This window comes from Haematobia irritans, chromosome 3, assembly GCF_050003625.1.
Source record: "Haematobia irritans isolate KBUSLIRL chromosome 3, ASM5000362v1, whole genome shotgun sequence".
NCBI classification, from domain to species: domain Eukaryota; kingdom Metazoa; phylum Arthropoda; class Insecta; order Diptera; family Muscidae; genus Haematobia; species Haematobia irritans.
Genome location: NC_134399.1, coordinates 46,337,441 through 46,363,070, shown reverse-complemented (window position 1 = coordinate 46,363,070; position 25,630 = coordinate 46,337,441). Strand labels below are relative to the sequence as shown.

Sequence of the window (25,630 nt, the reverse complement as noted above, 5' to 3'; positions counted from 1 at the left end):
CCTACATTTGAATTTCGAAAATCAACATAAGTCTTTATATTTTTACATTTGATAAAAAAATATTGCACACACGTTCAAAAAATTGATTAAATATTCCTCTCAGTAATGCTGGTAACATTTCGGAATGATTCAAACTTCTCTAAGAAAGTTAGAATTTTTTAAAAAGTCAACAGATAGAGCAAAATTCAATTTTTTTAGTTGTTCAAATTAGTTTCCGTTAACTTAAAATTATAATTGTAACAATAAAATGATATCATTGTTAGACTTATTTATTTATATTGTGTCATTTCTTGAATTTCTTTTAAGATATGTATCTTTGTTTATCTTCTCACGTATTCATTGTAAACATACCTGTGTTTTGTAGTAGTGATAATCGTATTTACTACCAAAATCCACTTTAACTAGATTTCAAATGTCATTTGCCTTATAAAAATAGATTTGAAATCTCACAAAAAGTGGATTTTGAGTGTAATGTGTAGAGCCTACAAGTTAAGTTAATAAATTGTAGATTATCTTTATCGGGTAATTAAAAACGGCCCAAATCAAAAACTAACAATTGGTGTCAGAAGTGGGATAACGAAATAAAAATCTATAAGATTAATGAGCTTCGAGTGGAAGACTTGAGTAACCTGGAGCTGCCACTTCAAGAAATAACACCCAATATGGATATTGCGACACATGAGTTTGATTAGAAGGAAGACTTTGACGAATCAGTAGTGGTCAATACCAGCGGTGTGGAAACTCCATCTAATAGGTTGGCTGATAAGTCCCCGGTCTGACACATAGATGGCGTCGCTAGTATTAAATGCATATTATTTTTATATAGTATACAAATGATTCATATCAAAATTTAACGTCTGTAAGTCAATTAGTTTGTGAGATAGAGCGTCTTTTGTGAAGCAACTTTTGTTATTGTGAAAAAAATAGAAAAAAGAAATTTCGTGTTTTGATAAAATACTGTTTTCTGAAGGGAAAAAATACGGTGGAAGCAAAATATTATATAACCGTAAAATGAAGTTGATCGAGATAGCAGAGGCCTTAAAGATATCAAAGGAACGTGTTGGTTATATCATTCATCAATATTTGGATATGCGGAAGCTCTGTGCAAAATGGGTGCCGCGCGAGCTCACATTTGACCAATAACAACAACGTGTTGATGATTCTGAGCGGTGCACAGTGGGGTTTTTGATGTCAAAAGCGGGAATTAATTCGAAGTAGCTTTCCCTGTTTATAGTTTTAACTTTTTTCGGCCAAATTCACTAAAAGACATAAAACCAATCAAATTTTAAATATTTTTTAGTCCACATTTTATTTGTTTTCCATTAGTTAATTTGCAACAAAAAAAAAGAGAATGAATATCTGCTTTTTGATCTGATTCTTAACAATTATTATCATCATCATCACAATCATCATCGTCAGTAAAATTACTATATGGATCATTATCATCAACACTGGCATTTTGATCACCATCAAGATTTGACTCAAATATCAACATTTGAATTGCTTCCATAGGCAAATTGTGGGGTTTCTTCTCTTTTAATTTCTCATTTCTGATATAACTGGATCCGAAGTATGTTAATTAACAGTCTTTTAAATATCTCTTCATTTGATTTTTCCATAGAACATTTTCGCAAAAAATGCTCTCTAAAATGTTTAAAATCTTTGTTTCGAGCTTCTTGCGCTTCTTCCGACAACTGTCCAATTGGAAGTAAAGCGTGGTTAATTATTTCTGCTCCAAGTAATAAATATTTGTGCACGGTTGGGGACATATAGTACCAGGGGTTGAAAAATGTATTTCCATTTAATTTCAAAATGTGCAAAAAAGTGCATCTATGCTTTCAAAAGAGTTTATTGTTTTAGAAAACATAAACTTTTTTACTTAATTTGGCTTTATTCACAACTATTTGTCGACATATTTCTCGAAATCCTCTAATTTAAAGACTTACGAGCGAAACTAAATTTCAAATAATAACACAAGTCACATATAAAAAACAAAAAACACAAAAATAATCTTATTAACCTGAGGATGAAGGTTCCACTATTATTTTTTTAATTATCGCTTTAGAAAACACTCAAAACTCATTTTTAAGACACCAATAATTTACATTTATATCGCACTCAAGGAAAACGTAAAATAACTCCAACTTCAAACATATTTAGTGACACAACGGTACTTGTCAAAGACACAATTTTTGCGCTAGTGATGTGGAATTTTGTGTACTTTTACCGACTATAAAAATTTTTTCGGTTCTCCTAAATTTCATTTTTCAATTAATTCCCATTTTTGGTATCAAAAACCCCAATGTGCGGTGTTTGCAGCTGTTAACTCGTAATACACCCGAGTTTTTCCGTCGATATGTGACAATGGATGAAACATGGCTCCATCACTACACTCCTGAGTCCAATCGACGGTCGGCTGAGTGGACAGCGACCGGTGAACCGTCTCCGAAGCGTGGAAAGACTCAAAAGTCCGCTGGCAAAGTAATGGCCTCTGTTTTTTGGGATGCGCATGGAATAATTTTTATCGATTATCTGGAGAAGGGAAAAACCATCAACAGTGACTATTATATGGCGTTATTGGAGCGATTGAAGGTCGAAATCGCGGCAAAACGGCCCCATATGAAGAAGAAAAAAGTGTTGTTCCACCAAGACAACGCACCGTGCCACATGTCATTGAGAACGATGGCAAAAATTCATGAATTGGTCTTCTAATTGCTTCCCCACCCACCGTATTCTCCAGATCTGGCCCCCGCGACTTTTTCTTGTTCTCAGACCTCAAAAGGATGCTCGCAGGGAAAAAATTTGGCTGCAATGAAGAGGTGATCGCCGAAACTGAGGCCTATTTTGAGGCAAAACCGAAGGAGTACTACCAAAATTGTATCAAAAAATTGGAAGGTCGTTATAATCGTTGTATCGCTCTTGAAGGGAACTATGTTGAATAATAAAAACGAATTTTGACAAAGAAATGAATAATAAAAACGGGGACTTATCAGCCAACCTGTTATGGTGGCGAATGTCGTGAATTACACATCAATGCTCACAGTTTTAAGCAGAAGGATGGAAGAGAATTCTAGAATATGATGGTAGAAAATTCTAGATAAATGGAATAATCGGAGTGGAGGAAAAGTACCTATAACATATGGGCACTTCTAGTTTTAACCCCTGAACCCCCTCGATTATTTTCGTCTGTTGAACCAACCAGATTGTTCCAAGAACATTAGCAGACTGCTTAAGTTAACGTTTTCCAGGTCCGGCAGTAATCTAAAGCTAAATGCCCCTAAAATTCGCTTACGCCTTACACAAAATGAAGGACACTCACATAAAAGGTGTTTAATAGATTCCTTTTCCTCCGCATCATGACAGCTCATACAGTTAGGGATGCCAGACGTGCTCTTTTAAATAACACATGTGCTCTTTTTTACAAAATGTGGTCTTAAAACAAGATAGGCTAAAAGAGCACGCAAAGGTGGTCTATGTTTAGTTAAGTACTCTTTTTGTGTTCTTTTTATGCATCACAACAAATATTACTCCAACACGATTCAATCATTTTTCACAAAAACACCAAAAAATTACTTACAAAGTATTGTAAGAAAATTAGCTTGAGTTGAATGTGGGTTATTTTATGCTTATGTTATGAAACATATGTTATGTTGTTAAATGAATTATATGTTAAATGAATTATATTTCAATAAATTGGAATTAAATGTTTTTATTTTATTTGAAAAAGTGTGCTCTTTTTGCCTCTACAAAATCTGGCATCCCTACATACAGTAGTCATTATACTTCACGCCAATAGTTTTACAACCTCGCCTATCGGACAGCGACCCGTTATAGCAGATATCAGGAGTGAAATCTGATGTCTTAAATGGGACCATATTTGCTTGGTGTCATTACAACCCTTGCAATTCTCCCATCGAACATTTGCCATTACAACAGCCTTCTCACGCAGTAAGAGTTTGCAGGTAGTCAGAGGCATACCAACAAATTCTAGTTCCCTTGGAATATGTAAGGTAGTTCCTAGCCTTGCTAACTCATCCGCTTCGAAGTAACCCGGTATGTTCCTATGGCCAGGCACCCATATTAGGTGAATATTGTCTGCTCGACCATCTCGTTGAGAGGTTTGCGGAGTCGATGGCCGTTTTCGTGGAACACAGAGTCCAAGGATTTTATTGCAGGTTGACTGTCTGAGTATATATTAATGCCAACATTTGTTGGAACATTACTTCTTCCAATTCGCCACCTCTCTTATTGCTAATATTTCAGCCTGAAAAATAATGCAGTGATTAGTTAGATCGTTTATATCCTTTCAAATCCATCTTTAAGTGCCCCAATCCTCCGGAGCTCTTGTGGGCTTTGCTTTGTTAAAGAACTTCCTGCAGGATTTCTTCATATTACTTAACTCCGTAGACCACCATGGCGGTCGATTTTTCTCCCTTGGCTTTCCTCTAGGCCGTTGAAATCCGCTCCATGGTTTGTTGGATATCCTGCACAGTGCTTATATTTATTTCTTGTATTTCTGGTATCCTCATATTGAATGTATCCCTATAAAACTTGCCACTCAGATATCTTATCATTCAGTTCCGGAGAGGTCAAGGTGACGTCCAAAACCTCTTGCCTATTTTTGGTGACGAAGGTTGGTGCATCCCCTTATTGCAAGCCACCAGTTAGTACGCAAAATAAATTCTATTAGCGACTCTCCCCTTGCATTACTATCAACATTTCCCCAAATACTATGATGTGCATTTGCATCACATCCCATTATAAGTTTTGTCTTTGTTTTCAGTGACCCCTCAACCAAAGGCTTAACGGCACATGAAGACATCTCCCAATCATGTCCCGTTAGTCTGTTTAATATTGACTCAGGATCAGGAGTGTTTGCAAGTATGCATGCATGTGCTCTAGGCTTAGCCGGTATATCTTTTTTGTCGACTAACTCCAAAGCTGCCCCTTCCCAAACTTCATCAATTAGCATCAAAGCAGTTTTAAAGCAATCCATAGACCTCTTGTCCGCAAATGCGAATAACTTAAATCGTCCTTGATACCATCGAGGACTTGGTCCGGGAAGCTTTTTTCGCACCTCTGAGTAGACCCCGGACATTGCGTTCTCAATTTCCCCCCATTTTTGCTTTGGCACCGTACCGTCCAATGCCCCTTTATTAATGATAGCCATCGCAAGGCTGCCGTTTGCAACTGAGGCAAACCATCTTTGATCCTTTTGGAGGATGGCGGCTCATCCGGTGATCGTTCCCTTTTTCCAGCTTCATTAATTCCTTGGGCCCATTTTAAGGGGTCGCTTTGTATAGCCGACAGCGTGCTTGGGTCGACTGATCCTAATTTCTTTAGGATAAACAAAGCATTTCTGCGTTCCTTTAATCTCTTTCGTGAGGGATTACCTCCTTTGGACTTGTCAAAGTTTCGCCACACATTAATAACTATTATTATATTGAATATTATTTAATTAATATTTTCTTTCGAGAGGGATTACCTCCTTTGGAGTTTCGCCACCTGTCGATGCCAATTTGGTGCTTTTAGCACCAAATTTAGTGCTTTTTGATGTCCAAAAAGCACCAAATTGGGTTTTTAATGCCTTTTCAAAAAAGCACCAACTTGGCGCTTTCTGGCGTTTTTATTTAGTGCTTTTTTCAATTTGAACAGTATTGAGTATAATTGACATCTTTTCATACAAAAATTCTGATTATACTGCCAAAAGCTTAAGAAAATCAACTATATTGCCATAGAATTTGAGTGTTTAATCAATATTGTTATTCTTTTTAAAAGTCTAGCGACGAGTGCAGAATTTCTGCACTTGTTAAAGATGTTGTTAAAAACGTTAATATTAAATTCACAAAAACAATCATAATTGAAATAAGAAAAAGACTGCCAGCAAATATTATTATTTCTAAATTTAATGTTGAAGCCTGTATTTTCTTTCCTGAAAAAAAAAACTTATTTTAAAGTCATTACTGATAAAAATTGACAGAATGGGTGTAAAATATGTTAAGCATTAAAAATTATAAAAATGTACACACCCTTAACATATGTTCCAAACATATTTTGCAGGAAGCATATATGTTATTGGATGCTGCCGAAACATTAATATGTTTGTTTTATGTGAACATATTGTATGTTTGGAAGCATTTTGAGCCCAAAAATATTATATGCTTGGAAGAATTTTCCCCATAGAAGATTGTTCTCATTCCCTAACATAATTTTCATTTCCACGAAATTTTTTAGTTCTTGGCACCTTTTTCTGTAATACAAATAATGTTGAAGAAATTATTCAATTTTATACCTTTTTTAAGTTTTACCTTACTCCTGGACGGAGAATAGAACCGAGGACCATACAGTTTGTAAGACATCACACTATCTACTGGGCTACGTAGCTGTTATGGCCATCAATAGACAATTATCGTTATAAGTCATATTTATGTAGCATAGTCTGCAGCGCCCCGGCTCGTGGGCAAAACAAAACATTATTTAACAGAAACATACATTTGTTTGCCACGTGGAGCAATAGTTAGCATGTCCGCCTTTCATGCAAAGGGTCGTGGGTTCAATCCCTGCTCCGACCGAACACCATTTTTCGAAATGTGGGTTATTAAAGATTTACAGTCAGAAACAGTGCTTGATATAAACGAAATGGACTGAGCTTTTGATTAAATATTATTTTTTTATTGGAAAAATAACAATATTGTAATAAAAAACTGTTTTTGGTATAAAAGTTTGAAATTTTGGAAGGAATTCAAAAACTCTAACAAAAGAAGAACGTGGAGTCGAGTATAAACATACATAAATAATTTTATAATATACACATAAATTTATTTAGGTGTGTACAGTTTTTTACTAGCATTTAACACCATTTTAAATGCATTTAAAATTTTTTGTAAGTTGGCATTATTGTTGGCATTATTGTTTTGCCTTTTACTTTTCTTTAATAATTCATTTTAAAGAAAATAAACTTTTTCAATTGTTGTAGCTGCAAAACTCGAACTTAATACCCGCTTTTATATTTGAAGGTGTCCGTCAAGTCCTCTTGGACTACTAATTGATAAAGGGGAACTAAATTGTGTTTTTATACTTTTTACTATTTAATTTTTCACTGTTTTCTCCTTTTTTTATTTTACTGTCCCAACTCTAAAAAGAGTATAGTGCCCTTTCGTTATTTTTATGAAGATTCCTTTGTAATTTGTGTATATTTTCCACCGTTTCTTATTAATTTCCTTTATCTGAATATTTTGACTTACTCCTCGTACGTTCCGATTTCTTTTAACGAACCAAGAAAAAAATTGTGCCCATAATAACAAAATGATAAACAAAACACATGTCCACACATACATAAAATGCTGCTCTCAAGGCGAAAACACATGCCGTTTTTTTTTTTCAAATGTCTATTCTCTTTACTCCGAATACTCATTCTAATATTCAAATTAAATAATATTTAGACTTAAGCATATCAAATTTTTGGCCTTATCATAAAACAGTTTTCCGAAACAACATACAAGCGGTTTCACAAAAGTTGCTCTCTTTTGATTCTCTCGCTGTGTTATGTTGATATCTTTCGTCAACCCTCTCTATTTCTTTCTCTATACTCTCTCTCTGTCGCTCTCTGAATAAAATATCACAACATATATATGTTTACTCGAAATTTGTAAATGTATATATGTTTACATTCACACATATTATTTTTATGAATTCTAACTATTCTATTCTAACCTACTAACATATGTGTCCCAAACATTTAGAGTTAGTTTAGGAACATTACATATTTGCACTTAAATATATTGTGGTTAAAAATTGTGCAAGAAACACATTTTGTTTATATCGGAACATATGAAAAACATATTTTTCTAACAGTGCACTTGGATAGGCGTATAATTTCGTAAAAATGCTTCACATGGAATCAATACCCAAAAGTTCCCCCATAGGATGGGGGTATATTAACTTTGTCATTCCGCTTGTAACACATCGAAATATTGCTCTATGACCCCATAAAGTATATATATTCTGGGTCGTCGTGAAATTCTGAGTCGATCTGAGCATGTCCGTCCGTCTGTTGAAATCACGCTCACTTCCGAACGAAACAAGCTATCGACTTGAAACTTGGCACAAGTAGTTGTTATTGATGTAGGTCGGATGGTATTGCAAATGGGCCATATCGGTCCACTTTTACGTATAGCCCCCATATAAACGGACCCCCAAATTTGGCTTGTGATTGCTCTAAGACAAGCAAATTTCATCCGATCCGGCTGAAATTTGGTACATGGTGTTAGTATATGGCCTCTAACAACCATGCAAAAATTGGTCCATATCGGTCCACTTTTACGTAGAGCCACCATATAAACGGACACCCAACTTTGCCTTGCGATTGCTTTAAAAGAAGCAAATTTCATCCGATCAGGCTGAAATTTGGTACATGGTGTTATTATATGGTCTCTAACAACCATGCAAAAATTGGTCCACATCGGTGCATAATTATATATAGCCCCCATATAAACCGATCCGCAGATTTGACCTCCAGAGCCCCTTGGAAGAGCAAAATTCATCCGATTCGCTTGAAATCTGGTACGTGATGTTAGTATATGGTATCCAACAAACATGCAAAAATTGGTCCACATCGGTCCATAATTATATATAGCCCCCATATAAACCGATCCCCCGATTTGGCTTGCGGAGCCTCTAAGAGAAGCAAATTTCATCCGATCCGGCTGTGTTGGTACATGGTTTTGGTATATGTTCTCTAATGACCATGCAAAAATTGGTCCACATCGACCCATAATTATATATAGCCCCCATATAAGCCGATCCCCAGATTTGACCTCCGGAGCCTCTTAGAGGAGCAAAATTCATCCGATCCGGTTGAAATTTGGTACGTGGTGTTAGTATATGGTCTCTAACAACCATGCAAAAATTGGTCCATATCGGTCCATAATTATATATAGCCCCCATATAAATCGATCCCCAGATTTATCCTCGGGAGCCTCTTGGAGGAGTAAAATTCATCCGATCCGGTTGAATTTTGGAACATGGTGTTAGAATGTGGTCTCTAACAAACTCGCAAGAATTGGTCCATATCGGTCCATAATTATATATAGCCCCCATATAAACCGTTCCCCAGATTTGATCTCCGGAGCCTCTTGGAGGAGCAAAATTCATCCGATCCGGTTGAAATTTGCAAGGTGGTGTTAGTAAAGGGTGATTCTTTTGAGGTTAGGATTTTCATGCATTAGTATTTGACAGATCACGTGGGATTTCAGACATGGTGTCAAAGAGAAAGATGCTCAGTATGCTTTGACATTTCATCATGAATAGACTTACTAACGAGCAACGCTTGCAAATCATTGAATTTTATTACCAAAATCAGTGGCAGAAAATCCGCTTTTTTATCGACAAATTTTGTTCAGCGATGAGGCTCATTTCTGGTTGAATGGCTACGTAAATAAGCAAAATTGCCGCATTTGGAGTGAAGAGCAACCAGAAGCCGTTCAAGATCTGCCCATGCATCCCGAAAAATGCACTGTTTGGTGTGGTTTGTACGCTGGTGGAATCATTGGACCGTATTTTTTCAAAGATGCTGTTGGACGCAACGTTACGGTGAATGGCGATCGCTATCGTTCGATGCTAACAAACTTTTTGTTGCCAAAAATGGAAGAACTGAACTTGGTTGACATGTGGTTTCAACAAGATGGCGCTACATGCCACACAGCTCGCGATTCTATGGCCATTTTGAGGGAAAACTTCGGAGAACAATTCATCTCAAGAAATGGACCGGTAAGTTGGCCACCAAAATCATGCGATTTGACGCCTTTAGACTATTTTTTGTGGGGCTACGTCAAGTCTAAAGTCTACAGAAATAAGCCAGCAACTATTCCAGCTTTGGAAGACAACATTTCCGAAGAAATTCGGGCTATTCCGGCCGAAATGCTCGAAAAAGTTGCCCAAAATTGGACTTTCCGAATGGACCACCTAAGACGCAGCCGCGGTCAACATTTAAATGAAATTATCTTCAAAAAGTAAATGTCATGGACCAATCTAACGTTTCAAATAAAGAACCGATGAGATTTTGCAAATTTTATGCGTTTTTTTTAAAAAAAAAAGTTATCAAGCTCTTAACAAATCACCCTTTATAAGGCCGCTAATAACCATGCAAAAATTGGTCCATATCGGTCCATAATTATATATAGCCCCCATATAAATCGATCCCCAGATTTGTCCTCGGGAGCCTCTTGGAGGAGTAAAATTCATCCGATCCGGTTGAATTTTGGAACATGGTGTTAGAATGTGGTCTCTAACAAACTCGCAAGAATTGGTCCATATCGGTCCATAATTATATATAGCCCCCATATAAACCGTTCCCCAGATTTGATCTCCGGAGCCTCTTGGAGGAGCAAAATTCATCCGATCCGGTTGAAATTTGCAAGGTGGTGTTAGTATAAGGCCGCTAATAACCATGCCGAAATTGGTCCATATCGGTCTATAGTTATATATAGCCGATCCCCAATCACACAAAAATTGGTCCATATCGATTCATAATCATGGTTGCCACTCGAGCCAAAAATAATCTACCAAAATTTTATTTTTATAGAAAACATTGTCAAAATGTTATTTCTATAGAAAACATTGTCAAAATGTTATTTCTATAGAAAATTTTGACAAAATTTGATTTCTATAGAAAATTTTATCAAAATTTTATTTCTATAGAAAATTTTTTCCAAATTTTATTTCTATAGAAACTTTTGTCAAAATTTTATTTCTATAGAAAATGTTGTCAAAATTTTATTTCTATAGAAACTTTAAACTTAATTATGTACGTATTTAATCGGCCCTTTTGTAGTTTAATATATACCACGTATGGACTATGTGGTATATATTACGTTGTTAGGAAGTTTTATGATACCTTGCCATCGGCTTCAGTAGACGTTTCTACGCAATCCATGGTGGAGGGTACATAAGCTTCGGCCTGGCCGAACTTACGGACGTATATACTTGTTTTTGTTTGTTTTTTGAGTAGCAAATTGGTAACAGTATGTATTTTCAATACTAATAAGTATTGCTTATTACGAAAGAGTGTTTAGTAATTTAAATAATATATATATACTAAAAATAAAGCAGATTTGGTTATTAGATTCAGTTATAAATAGACGGAAAATCTAAATTAGTTGGCAAACATGAGGTAGACTAAAATAACTTTATATTTTAAGTAGATTTTTTGTGTTTCCAATGTATGATATTCACATTAGATATAAAAATGGGCCTGTTATACATTTGTTTTACTTAATAAATGAAATTGTATATGAAATTGAAACTCAAACGCGACTGTTTGAGTTTCAATTTCATATTAAATATAAAAACATTTTGGATTTGCATTGAGCATTAATTATATTACATTAAGCATTAATTATATTACAACTCTTGTAAAACCACTTGAGCAACAAAAAAAATATACATATAAATGTTCGCAATGAGTGCTAACATCCACACACATTACTAACTATTATTATATTTAATATTATTTAATTAATATTTTGTATTAATTATATTTAACACTGTTTCAGGAAATTTTATAACCATCATTGCCCTGTTGCAGTCTCCAAAAATACGATCTCATGCAACAACTGCGTTTGTGTTATCCTTATGTTTCTCAGACTTACTTTTCTGTTCGTTTAGTTTGCCATTAACAGCAGTACGATTTTTTAAAGAGGTAAGTAAAAAATTTTTTTTTTGCTTTCTCAAAATTTTTTACACCAATCTGAAAATTCAATATTCGATATTAACAATTCATATTAGGGAGCCACCGTGGTGCAATGGTTAGCATGCCCGCCTTGCATACACAAGGTCGTGGGTTCAAACCAGGGATCCGGAGCGGTCCATTTTTTTCGCTCCGCTCCGCTCCCGCTCCGGAGAAAAAAAACCGCTCCGCTCCGAGAAAAAAAAATCGCTCCGCTCCTCTTCGAGAAAATTATAGTACAAACATTGTATTAATTGTTCAATTGAGTTTTATTATACCCTGCTCCACACTGTGGAACAGGGTATTATAAGTTAGTGCATATGTTTGCAACACCCAGAAGGAGACGAGATAGACACATGGTGTCTTTGGCAAAAATGCTCATGGTGGGCTCTTGAGTCGATATAGCGATGTCCGTCTGTCCCTGAACACATTTTTGTAATCAAAATCTAGGTCGCAGTTTTAGTCCAATCGACTTCAAATTTGCCACAAGTATGTGCTTTGGCTCAGAATAGAACCCTATTGATTTTGGAAGAAATCGGTTCAGATTTAGATATAGCTTCCATATATATATTTCGCCCGATATGGACTTATATGGCCCCAGAAGCCAGAGTTTTACCCTAATTTGCTTAAAATTTTGCAGAAGAAGAACAATTAGTACTCAAGTGTCAAATTTTATTGAAATCGGTTCAGATTTAGATATAGCTCCCATATATATCTTTCGCCCGATATGGACTAATACGGTCCCAGAAGCTAGAGTTTTATCCCAATTAGGTTGAAATTAGGGGTACAATTAGTAGTGTAGTCAAGTATGCCGAATTTTATTGAAATCGGTTCAGATTTAGATATAGCTCCCATATATAGCTTTCGGCCGATTAACACTCATATGACCGCAGAGGCCAATTTTTAACTCCGATTTAGTCGAAATTTTCCACAGGGAGTAGAATTAGCATTGTTGCTATGCGTGCCAAATTTGGTTGAAATCGGTTCAGATCTAGATATAGCTCCCATATATAGCTTTCGCCCGATTTACACTCATACGACCACAGAGGCAAATTTTTTGCTCCGATTTTGGTTGAAATCGGTTCAGATTTAGATGTAGCTACCATATATATGTTTTTCCGATTTCGACAAAAATGGTCAAAATACCAACATTTTCCTTGTACAATCACCACTGCTTAGTCGAAAAGTTGTAAAAATGACTCTAATTTTCCCAAACTTCTAATACATATATATCGAGCGATAAATCATAAATAAACTTTTGCGAAGTTTCCTTAAAATTGCTTCAGATTTATATGTTTCCCATATTTTTTTACTAACATTGTGTTCCACCCTAGTGCATTAGCCGACTTAAATTTTGAGTCTATAGATTTTGTAGAAGTCTATCAAATTCTGTCCAGATCGAGTTATATTTAAATGTATATATTTGGGACAAACCTTTATATATGCCCCCAACACATTTGACAGATGTCGAAAATTTAGATCTACTAAGTGATGCAGGGTATAATAGACTTTCCTTACTTGTTTTATTTAGAAAAATCGGGTGGTACATATATATGAGAGCTATAGCTAAATCTGAAGTGCGATATATATATATATATATATATATATATATATATATATATATATATATATATATATATATATATATATATATATATATATATATATATATATATATAGAAGATTATTTTGTGCTAAATTTGACGACGATCGGTTAGTAAAAAAGTGCAACGTGACCCCATTTGTCGAAATCGAGCAATACATATATATGGGAGCTATATCTAAATTTGATCCGATTTCTTCCAAATTCAATAGCGTTCGTCCTTGTGCCAAAAAAAAACTCCCTGTACCAAACTTCATTAAAATCGGTTAATAATTGCGACCGGAATCCTGTGAACAACAAATACATGGACAGACGGACGGATGGACGGGCGGACACCAAGCACTATATCGACTCAGGAGGTGATTCTGAGTCGATCGGTATATATTTTATTGGGTCTAAAATCAATATTTCTGGTAGGCACATTTTTTGGCAGATCAAACTTATTATACCCTAACCACTATGTGGTCTAGGTTATAATGACTTTAAAACAATGTGTTGAAACATTTTATTAATTTTGAAGATTTTTTCAGAAATATTAAATCCATTTTGACTTCATTAAAACGAAATTTTCATTCATGTTAGGATACACATTTTTATGTCGAATCACTTAGCTATAAGGACAAACAGACTTCATTGAAAAGTTTAGACACTTTTAGACAACGAAAAAACTTTATTTCAGAGAAATACGTCTTCTATTCTAAGCAAAATTCGTATTCGTATTTTAAGCATGTGAAATATTTGGCCTCCCGACAATATTCTTTGCGGTGCACCATCTACTATTTAATATGTGATAGCAACCAAATTTATGAAAATGGACCAAATTCTGTTTGGTCCGACCATCGGACCAAATTTAAAAATTAGAAATCTTTTGGACCAATTTTGGTCCGATCGGACCAAAACGGCAACGCTGATTGAAATTGAAAGTCTATACACAGAGTAGAAGTAACTACTCTCCGAAAGTTTTTTTGTTTTGCAACAGACGTAGAGAAGAGGTTTTGTTATATTTGTAATGTGTGTGTGTATGTTTATGTTTGCAACAACCTCCATCGAAATCAGTCCGTGGTATACCTACGAATATTCTTACTCAGATCTAGTGTTACCTAATTTCGCTTTTTTCCCCTTTATTGTAAAAATACATTTTCGAACAGCGTTTTTAAGAAATGTTCGTTCTCAAAAAAGTAGATAACATGCAATAATACAAATCAAGTCATTAGTTTTCAATGTGAGAAAAAATTAAAATAAATGTATATGCGCACATTTTTCAACCAAAATTGAAACTATCCATAATTTTAATTAAATTTTCGAGAACTAATATCAGAAATAAGAGAATGATAGGACATAGTACAATAGTAAAGCAAATATGAATGTACTTACACTGAAAAAAAAGAATTTTTCTTAATTATTAAAGTCACGTTGACCTTACCTCAAAAATTTTATCTTTCATGTTATGATACAAATTTTTAAGTAAAATCACTTAATTATAAGGACATTACAACTTCATTCAAAAGTTTATTGACTTTTGGGCAAGGAAAAAAACTTTATTTTAGAGAAATGCGTCTTCCATGTTAAGCAAAATTTGCATTCTTATTCTAAGGACATGAAATCTTTGACTTCACGACAATATTTTTTTCAGTGTAGAAAACTAAAAAATTAAATATAAATAAGATCGTTTAATTGCATTTATTTGACGTTCATTACAAACATCTTTTTTGTAATACGGGATGAAATTGATCGAAAGTACTGTTGTTACTTTTACAACACATACTAGAGATATATTTTGACATTTGCCGTTTTTGAAAACAATTACTAAAAAAACACGTTGTGTTTTCCCCAATGTACGTACGTACAAAAATACATATCGTACATTTTAAACGTTTACTCACACTACGCTAAGTACTACCTATATTTGAAATTACCTACACAGTGTAATTTCAAAGTTACACATTTCATTCAAGTAATATTTTATTCGGAGCGGAGCGGTTTTTCATTTGGAAACCGCTCCGCTCCGGATTTTAGAAATGCCGCTCCCGCTCCGCTCCCGCTCCAGCAAAAAAAGGGCTTGCTCCGCTCCGCTCCACGCTCCGCTACGGATCCCTGGTTCAAACCCAGTTTCGACCAAACACCAAAAAGGTTTCACGCGATGGATTATCCCACCTCAGTAATGCTGGTGACATTTCTGAGTGTTTCACAGCTTCTCTAAGTGGTTTCACTGCAATGTTGAACGCCGTTCGTACTCGGCTATAAAAAGGAGGTCTCTTGTGATTGAGCTTAACATAGAATCGGTTAGCACTTAGTGATAAGAGAGAAGTGCACCACTGTGGTATTACAATGACGTTTTGAAAAAATGATATCATCCACACATACACGCAGAGAAGGAATATGACCACCCCAAACATGTTTTAAGAGCAAAATATTATTTTTGGACGGTGAACATGGAACATTTTTGTCGCAAAAATGTTTTCTCGGAAAAAAATACATGGTTGCCGAAATCAGATACATAATTTTCGAGAAAATAACATGGTTGCGACAAACATGTTCCATGTTCACCGTCCAAAAATTACATTTTGCTCTTGAAACATGTTTGGGGCGATTATATTCCTGCTCTGGGTGTACTCAAATTTTTCATTTAAATCCATGCCGACTTATCGACGTTTTCGTTAAAAGTCGATTTACTGTAAATCAATTGAATTTTGATGATTCAAATATAAAGATTACAAATAGCCGACTTCGAGCTTTCTTTGGGAAGAGGTCGACTTTCCGTTCAAATATAGGGTTAAGATTTGTAAAATTTACGTTTTGTTCGGTTGAAAAATTATTCCGATGCATATCGAACATGTTTAAAAAAAATTGCTATTTAAAAGAATTTTGATAATATCTTCAATTTATTATTTTTGTTTTGTTATTGCTGGTTTTGTTCCTTAAGCATTGTTGTTGTTTTTATTGCAGCTTAAAACCATACATTGACTAAACTACAAGTGTAGCTTAACCAACAGAGGAAAAGAATGTGTGTCAAATTTATTTGGGTAAAGCCCTATAGACTGCAAGATCGTTGGATGGATGCACGTTTCGGAATTACCACATTCCTCATCAGCATCCTCTACTTGCAGCAAAACTCTCAACCAATTATCAGAATAAATTTAGGCAGTTCATTAAACCCAACAATGAACCACACGTGAACTTCCCGAAAAAAGGTTTTGTATGTACATATCTCTTTTCCTATGCCACTGTCAAATCATCGATTTGTATTCAGTTGGCTGGGTTTATTTTGAGCGTGCTTCCTCTTCTTTTTCATTCTTTTTGTTTTGTTATAGTTGGTTTTGTTCTTTAAGCATTGTTGTTGTTTTTATTGCATTGTTGTTGTTTTTATTTATGTCGCACAGTGGGTCCAAATCGCTTTTTTTGGAAATAATTCTGTAACTTTTGAACGGATGAAGATATCAACATAGAGGTGTTTTCCTCTACGTTTGGGTCCACGGGAATTAAAAATATGAATTGAAACCTTAATAACTTTTGAAATAATTGTGATATCATTATGATTTTTATTGATTTGTGCAGGAAAAATTGATTTAAGAAATATTGCTGAATATACCATTTCCAAAATTGGTATCAAAAATCCCTAAAAGTGACATATGTCGAAAAAGATAAAAATTCAGCAATTAAAATGTTTAGGGTAAAGATAGACGAAGTTTATTGAAGAACAATTTAAAACTCACTGTACAGAAAAATAAAATTTTCTTTTAAATACATATACAAAAAGCAAAGCATACTTGATGAATAAAGAATTAAAGAAAGAAAGCATTGAGACCACAAGTAGTTAATTGCATTTATTTCCCTGCCCAATTAAATAAATCCAATACTGTTTCTAAATTTTTGAAAAGGAAATTTCGTAAAAGAATTGGTATAGATATCTGCGACTTGCTCGTTGCTTGATTTATAAACAATTTTAATTATTCCATCTATATATATATATATATATATATATATATATATATATATATATATATATATATATATATATATATATATATATATATATATATATATATATATATATATATATATATATATATATTATATATATATATATATATATATATATATATATATATATATATATATATATAATATATATATATATATATATATATATATATATATATATATATATATATATATATAATATATATATATATATATATATATATATATATATATATATATATATATATATATATATATATATATATATATATATATATATATATATATATATATATATATATATATATATATAATATATATATATATATATATATATATATATATATATATATATATATATATATATATATATATATATATATATATATATATATATATATATATATATATATATATATATATATATATATATATATATATATATATATATATATATATGTTAAGCTCAATCACAAGGGACCTCCTTTTTATAGCCGAGTACGAACGGCGTTCAACATTGCAGTGAAACCACTTAGAGAAGCTGTGAAACACTCAGAAATGTCACCAGCATTACTGAGGTGGGATAATCCATCGCGTGAAACCTTTTTGGTGTTTGGTCGAAACTGGGTTTGAACCAGGGATCCGTAGCGGAGCGGAGCAAGCCCTTTTTTTGCTGGAGCGGGAGCGGAGCGGCATTTCTAAAATCCGGAGCGGAGCGGTTTCCAAATGAAAAACCGCTCCGCTCCGAATAAAATATTACTTGAATGAAATGTGTAACTTTGAAATTACACTGTTTAGGTAATTTCAAATATAGGTAGTACTTAGCGTAGTGTGAGTAAACGTTTAAAATGTACGATATGTATTTTTGTACGTACGTACATTGGGGAAAACACAACGTGTTTTTTTAGTAATTGTTTTCAAAAACGGCAAATGTCAAAATATATCTCTAGTATGTGTTGTAAAAGTAACAACAGTACTTTCGATCAATTTCATCCCGTATTACAAAAAAGATGTTTGTAATGAACGTCAAATAAATGCAATTAAACGATCTTATATATATATATATATATATATATATATATATATATATATATATATATATATATATATATATATATATATATATATATATATATATATATATATATATATATATATATATATATATATATATATATATATATATATATATATATATATATATATATATATATATATATATATATATATATATATATATATATATATATAAATTGTTCTATATATAATTTCACTCGCTGTAACAGAAAGTGCGATATATTCTGCTTCTGTTGAAGAAAGCGAAACTGCTTCTTGCTTTTTAGTCAACCATGAAATACAAGGTCCAAAAAGTTTTATTAAATAACCATTAAGAGATTTCCTGTCATCGATATCACTTCCCCAATCAGCATCAGAATATGCCAAAAGTGTTTCATACGAATTTCCGTCGTATAAAAGTTCCAAATCTTTTGTCTTCTTTAAATAGCGAAGAATTATTTTCAGATGATTCCAATGTAAATCCGTTGCACAATTTTGAAAGCGACTCAATTTGACTTTACATTCCTCAACATTTCGAAATATATTTAATTCCCAAGTAAACATCAACATCTCCCAAATCTTTCCTTTCAAATTCAGATTTGAGTTTCGACTCCAAAATGTTTATTTCATTTGCAAATTACCAATAATCAGTAGGTCATCCACATAAAGCAGCAAATAAATTATATTGTCTCCCCGGCGACGAATATATAAACAATAATCATTCTTTGATCTTGTGAAGTTCAATGATAATATGAAGGAATTAAACCTTTCATTCCAGATTCGAGGAGATTGTTTTAGTCCATATAAGGAACGATTCAGCTTGTACACAGTATTTGGTTCACAATTAAGACCCTTAAGTGGATCCATGTATACTTCCTCTCGTAGATACCCATTTAAAACGCTGTTGTGACATCAATTTGTTTAATATTATATTTCTGTTTGTTTGCGATTGCCAACAGAATGCGAAATGTTCCAATTCTAGCTACAGGAGAATAAGTCTCATTGTAGTCAAATCCTTGGCACTGAGAGAATCCTCTGGCAACAACTCTAGCCTTGTATTCAGATGGGTTACCATCCAATTTGCGTCGAAATACCCACCTACAACTTACAATGCTTTTTCCCTCGTTGAACTAATTCCCACGTATTGTTCTTCTTCAAAGAATTTAATTGTGATTCACTTGCAAGCATCAATGCATTTTTCTACGTCATCATACATTGTTGGAACTTCTGATACAAATTGTTCTGCGCTTAGAGCCATGGCCATATAATCGAATCTGCTTGGTGGACGTATTGTTCTAGCACTTCTACGAGGGGTTTGTTCAGTGTTCGAAGGTGGCGCTTCAGTACCATTTTCCAATATATTTGGCTTTTCCTACACGCTCACAAAAAATCGCTTCTGTAACATATACTCCCAAACATATTTTGCTTCAAGCATATACATTTTTGGGTATTGCCCAAACATTTATATGTTTGATCTCTTCCAATATATAATATGTTTGAAAGCATATTGGTCTAAACAATATATGTTTGGGTAGTCTAAGTTCCAAACATTTTATATTTTTGCATCCAAATTCAATAATGTTGTCTTCCAAAAAACAATATGTTATTATGTGAACATATAATATGTTTGGAAGCATTTTGCACCCAAAAATATTATATGCTTAAAAAAATTAACAATATTGTGCTCAAAATTTTATTTATTTATTTATATATTTACAATCATAATGAATTATGAAAATAAACAGGTAATATAGGTGCTAACAACATAGGTTTTCGACCTGAATGCTCAAAATTTTGTTTCTGCCCAATTGTATATTCCCCCACATCTTTCTCACTTCCACGAGATTTTTTAGTTCTTAGCACCTTTTTCTGTAATATAAACATTGTAGAAGAAATTATTCAAATGTATGATTTTTTTTATTTTAATTTTACCTTTTGCCGGACGGGGATTCGAACAGCGGACCACGCAGTTTGTAAGGATCAAAGAAGTAGCTGATCAATTGCCCAAGGAAAAATAAAATGTTAATTTTGTAATAACAAGCAACAACCACCAACTTAATTCAATATCGCTCCCTGTTAAATAGCGCTACAAGCTACTAAACACATATATGTTTATAGGCTATTTCTAAATTAATATATGTTTGCATCCAAGCATATTATATTTACAAACATTTTATGTCCCAAACATAATATGTTCTAACATATTAACATATATGTCTCAAACATGATATGCTAGTTTATGAACATTATATGCTTGCACTCAAAAATATTGTGTTCAAAAATTTGTGTTCCAAACATATAATGTTTATAGCCAAACATATGAAAAACAGTCTTTTTCATCCGTGTACAAGTTAATTGCTTCCTCGAAAATATCGTCTTCACTGATTTCTTCCTCAACTTCAACATCCTGTCCTTGGATATTTCCACTTGTAGCTTTTTCCATAACTGTTATCTGATTTTTATTTTCTGGCTTATAATTGAAAAATTCAGTTTCATTAAATAAAACATCTCTTGACAAAACTATTTTTCTTTCAGCAGCATCCCATAAACGATAGCATTTCCACTATAACCAATCATTGTCAGCTTCTTTGATTTTATATCGAGTTTTGTTCGTTGAGCTTTTGGGATATGGGAGTAGACTATACATCCGAACACTCTTAAGTTTGACAAGTCAGGCTTATTTCCGGACCAAACTTCAAATGGGGTTTTATTGGTTAAAAGGGAACTTGTAGGACTTCTGTTTGTTACGTAGTTAGCACAGTACACAGCTTCAGACCACAAATATTTTGGCAAACCACTTTTGGAAATCATACACCGAGCTTTCTCAATTAAGGTTCGGTTCATTCTTTCACATTGGTGTATTGTATAGTAATACCTGAGTCTCTACAAAATTCTTTAAATGCCTTGGACGAATACTCACCTCCCTTATCACACTTCAGATTTGCAATTTTTGAGCCATGCAGGCTTTCAGCCATCACTTTGTAAGTCTTAAAATATGATAAAACTTCGGATTTATTAGCCATCATATAAACACAGGTAAAATGTGAGTAGTCGTCTATGAATGTCACTAGGTATTTCTTTTAGCATTTTCAAACATTAACTCAAACTCATACGTTTTGTTCTTCCTTTCGCCCTCTAAAACCAATGACTTTCCTTGAAAAATTTTAACCGTCTTGTTTTCAAATACAGCCTTCATTTCTATTTCTTCAATACGTTTTATAGAAAATAAGTTGCACTTCAGTTCCTTGCAAAGTAACACATTTTTAATTGAGCATTTTGTCATTTTCCCATTGATGTTTATGTATCCCACTACCGTTCCAAAATTTTCGGCTTTAATACTTACACCATCTTTTGCAACAAAGAAACATTTTTCTTCATTAGCCATATGGTCACTGGCTCCTGAATCAACAACCCAATTCATATTTATATTGGCTTGGCTTGAATAACATTCCTCTTAATCTATAAAACATAAATCGGAATTAGCAGTATTTCTATTCTTATTCGATTGATCTCTTTTTAGCTTGAAACAATTTTTATACCCTCCACCATAGGATGGGGGTATATTAACTTTGCCATTCCGTTTGTAACACATCGAAATATTGCTCTAAGACCCCATAAAGTATATATATTCTGGGTCGTGGTGAAATTCTGAGTCGATCTGAGCATGCCCGTCCGTCCGTCCGTTGAAATCACGCTAACTTCCGAACGAAACAAGCTATCGACTTGAAACTTGGCACAAGTAGTTGTTATTGATGTAGGTCGGATGGTATTGCAAATGGGCCATATCGGTCCCCCAAAATTGGCTTGCGAGACCTCTAAGAGAAGCAAATTTCATCCGATCCGGCTGAAACTTGGTACATGGTGTTAGTATATGGTCTCTAACTAACATGCAAAAATTGCTCCACATCGGTCCATAATTATATATAGCCTCCATATAAACCGATCCCCCGATTTGGCTTGCGAGGCCTCTAAGAGAAGCAAATTTCATCCGATCCGGCTGAGATTTGGCTTGCGAGGCCTCTAAGAGAAGCAAATTTCATCCGATCCGGCTGAAATTTGGTACATGGTGTTAGTATATGGTCTCTAACAACCATGCAAAAATTGGTCCACATCGGTCCATAATTATATATAGCCCCCATATAAACCGATCACCAGATTTGACCTCCGGAGCCTCTTGGAAGACCAAAATTCATCTGATTCAGTTGAAATTTGGTACATGGTGTTAATATATGGCCTCAAACTCCCATGCAAAAATTGGTCGAAATCGGTCCATAATTATATATAGGCCCCATTTAAACCGATACCCAGATTTGACCTCCAGAGCCCCTTGGAAGAACAAAATTCTTCCCATTCGGTTGAAATTTGGTACGTGATGTTAGTATATGGTATCCAACAACCATGCAGGAATTGGTTCCTATCAGCCCATAATTATATATAGCTCCCATATAAACCGATCCCCAGATTTGACCTCCGGCGCCTTTTGGAGAAGCAAAATTCATCCGATCTGCTTGAAATTTGGTACGTGGTGATCGTATATGATATTTAACAACCATGCCAAAAGTGGTCCATATCAGTCCATAATCATATATAGCCACATATAAACCGATCCCGAGATTTGGTTTTGGAGCCTCTTGGAGGAGCAAATTTCATCCGAGAGAGTTGAAATTTGGTACATTGTGCTAGTATAAATATGGTCGTTAACAACCATGCCTAACTAGGTCCATATCGGTCTATAGTTATATATATCCCTCAGATAAATCGATTTCCAATCACACAAAAATTGGTCCATATCAAGTTCATAATTGTATATAGCCCCCATATAAGCGACCCCCATATTTCAATTCTGGCTCTCTACGTACCGTGCAAAAAGTCCATATCGATTCGTAATTATTTGTAGACTTAACTATACATAACTTGTTTGCCTAATATATACCACGTATGAACTAACTCACAATTCAGAAAACGATGTTAAGAAGTTTTAAGATTCCACAACCCAAGTATTTCGATTGTGGATGACAGTCTTTCGTAGAAGTTTCTACGCAATCCATGGTGGAGGGTACATAAGATTCAGGCTTATTTCCGGACCAAACTTCAAATGGGGTTTTATTGGTTAAAAGGGAACTTGTAGGACTTCTGTTTGTTACGTAGTTAGCACAGTACACAGCTTCAGACCACAAATATTTTGGCAAACCACTTTTGGAAATCATACACCGAGCTTTCTCAATTAAGGTTCGGTTCATTCTTTCACATTGGTGTATTGTATAGTAATACCTGAGTCTCTACAAAATTCTTTAAATGCCTTGGTCGAATAATCACCTCCCTTATCACACTTCAGATTTGCAATTTTTGAGCCATGCAGGCTTTCAGCCATCACTTTGTAAGTCTTAAAATATGATAAAACTTCGGATTTATTAGCCATCATATAAACACAGGTAAAATGTGAGTAGTCGTCTATGAATGTCACTAGGTATTTCTTTTAGCATTTTCAAACATTAGCTCAAACTCATACGTTTTGTTCTTCCTTTCGCCCTCTAAAACCGATGACTTTCCTTGAAAAATTTTAACCGTCTTGTTTTCAAATACAGCCTTCATTTCTATTTCTTCAATACGTTTTATAGAAAATAAGTTGCACTTCAGTTCCTTGCAAAGTAACACATTTTTAATTGAGCATTTTGTCATTTTCCCATTGATGTTTATGTATCCCACTACCGTTCCAAAATTTTCGGCTTTAATACTTACACCATCTTTTGCAACAAAGAAACATTTTTCTTCATTAGCCATATGGTCACTGGCTCCTGAATCAACAACCCAATTCATATTTATATTGGCTTGGCTTGAATAACATTCCTCTTAATCTATAAAACATAAATCGGAATTAGCAGTATTTCTATTCTTATTCGATTGATCTCCTTTTAGCTTGAAACAATTTTTATACCCTCCACCATAGGATGGGGGTATATTAACTTTGTCATTCCGTTTGTAACACATCGAAATATTGCTCTAAGACCCCATAAAGTATATATATTCTGGGTCGTGGTGAAATTCTGAGTCGATCTAAGCATGTCCGTCCGTCCGTCCGTCTGTTGAAATCACGCTAACTTCCGAACGAAACAAGCTATCGACTTGAAACTTGGCACAAGTAGTTGTTATTGATGTAGGTCGGATGGTATTGCAAATGGGCCATATCGGTCCCCCAAAATTTGGCTTGCGAGACCTCTAAGAGAAGCAAATTTCATCCGATCCGGCTGAAACTTGGTACATGGTGTTAGTATATGGTCTCTAACAACCATGCAAAAATTGCTCCACATCGGTCCATAATTATATATAGCCTCCATATAAACCGATCCCCCGATTTGGCTTGCGAGGCCTCTAAGAGAAGCAAATTTCATCCGATCCGGCTGAAATTTGGTACATGGCGTTAGTAAAGGGTGATTCTTTTGAGGTTAGGATTTTCATGCATTAGTATTTGACAGATCACGTGGGATTTCAGACATGGTGTCAAAGAGAAAGATGCTCAGTATGCTTTGACATTTCATCATGAATAGACTTACTAACGAGCAACGCTTGCAAATCATTGAATTTTGAATTGAATGGGCCCTAGAAAAGTTGGCAGAAAATCCGCTTTTTTATCGACAAATTTTGTTCAGCGATGAGGCTCATTTCTGGTTGAATGGCTACGTAAATAAGCAAAATTGCCGCATTTGGAGTGAAGAGCAACCAGAAGCCGTTCAAGAACTGCCCATGCATCCCGAAAAATGCACTGTTTGGTGTGGTTTGTACGCTGGTGGAATCATTGGACCGTATTTTTTCAAAGATGCTGTTGGACGCAACGTTACGGTGAATGGCGATCGCTATCGTTCGATGCTAACAAACTTTTTGTTGCCAAAAATGGAAGAACTGAACTTGGTTAGGTTAGGTTAGGTTATGTGGCAGCCCGATGTATCAGGCTCACTTAGACTATTCAGTCCATTGTGATACCACAGTGGTGAACTTCTCTCTTATCACTGAGTGCTGCCCGATTCCATGTTAAACTCAATGACAAGGGACCTCCTTTTTATAGCCGAGTCCGAACGGCGTTTCACATTCTAGTGAAACCACTTAGAGAAGCTTTGAAACCCTCAGAAATGTCACCAGCATTACTGAGGTGGGATAATCCACCGCTGAAAAACTTTTTGGTGTTCGGTCGTAGCAGGAATCGAACCCACGACCTTGTGTATGCAAGGCGGGCATGCTAACCATTGCACCACGGTGGCTCCCAACTTGGT

General features: G+C 34.4%; 1 protein-coding gene across 1 annotated transcript in view; it reads left to right on the top strand.

Moving 5' to 3' along the window:
• Tre1 (Trapped in endoderm 1) overlaps positions 1–25,630 on the top strand; it is a 348,474-nt gene that overhangs the window by 231,595 nt on the left and 91,249 nt on the right. Inside the window, exon 3 of the mRNA XM_075299345.1 lies at positions 11,553–11,698. Coding sequence (XP_075155460.1) covers positions 11,553–11,698 — 146 coding nt within the window. The remainder of the gene's footprint in view (positions 1–11,552; positions 11,699–25,630) is intronic.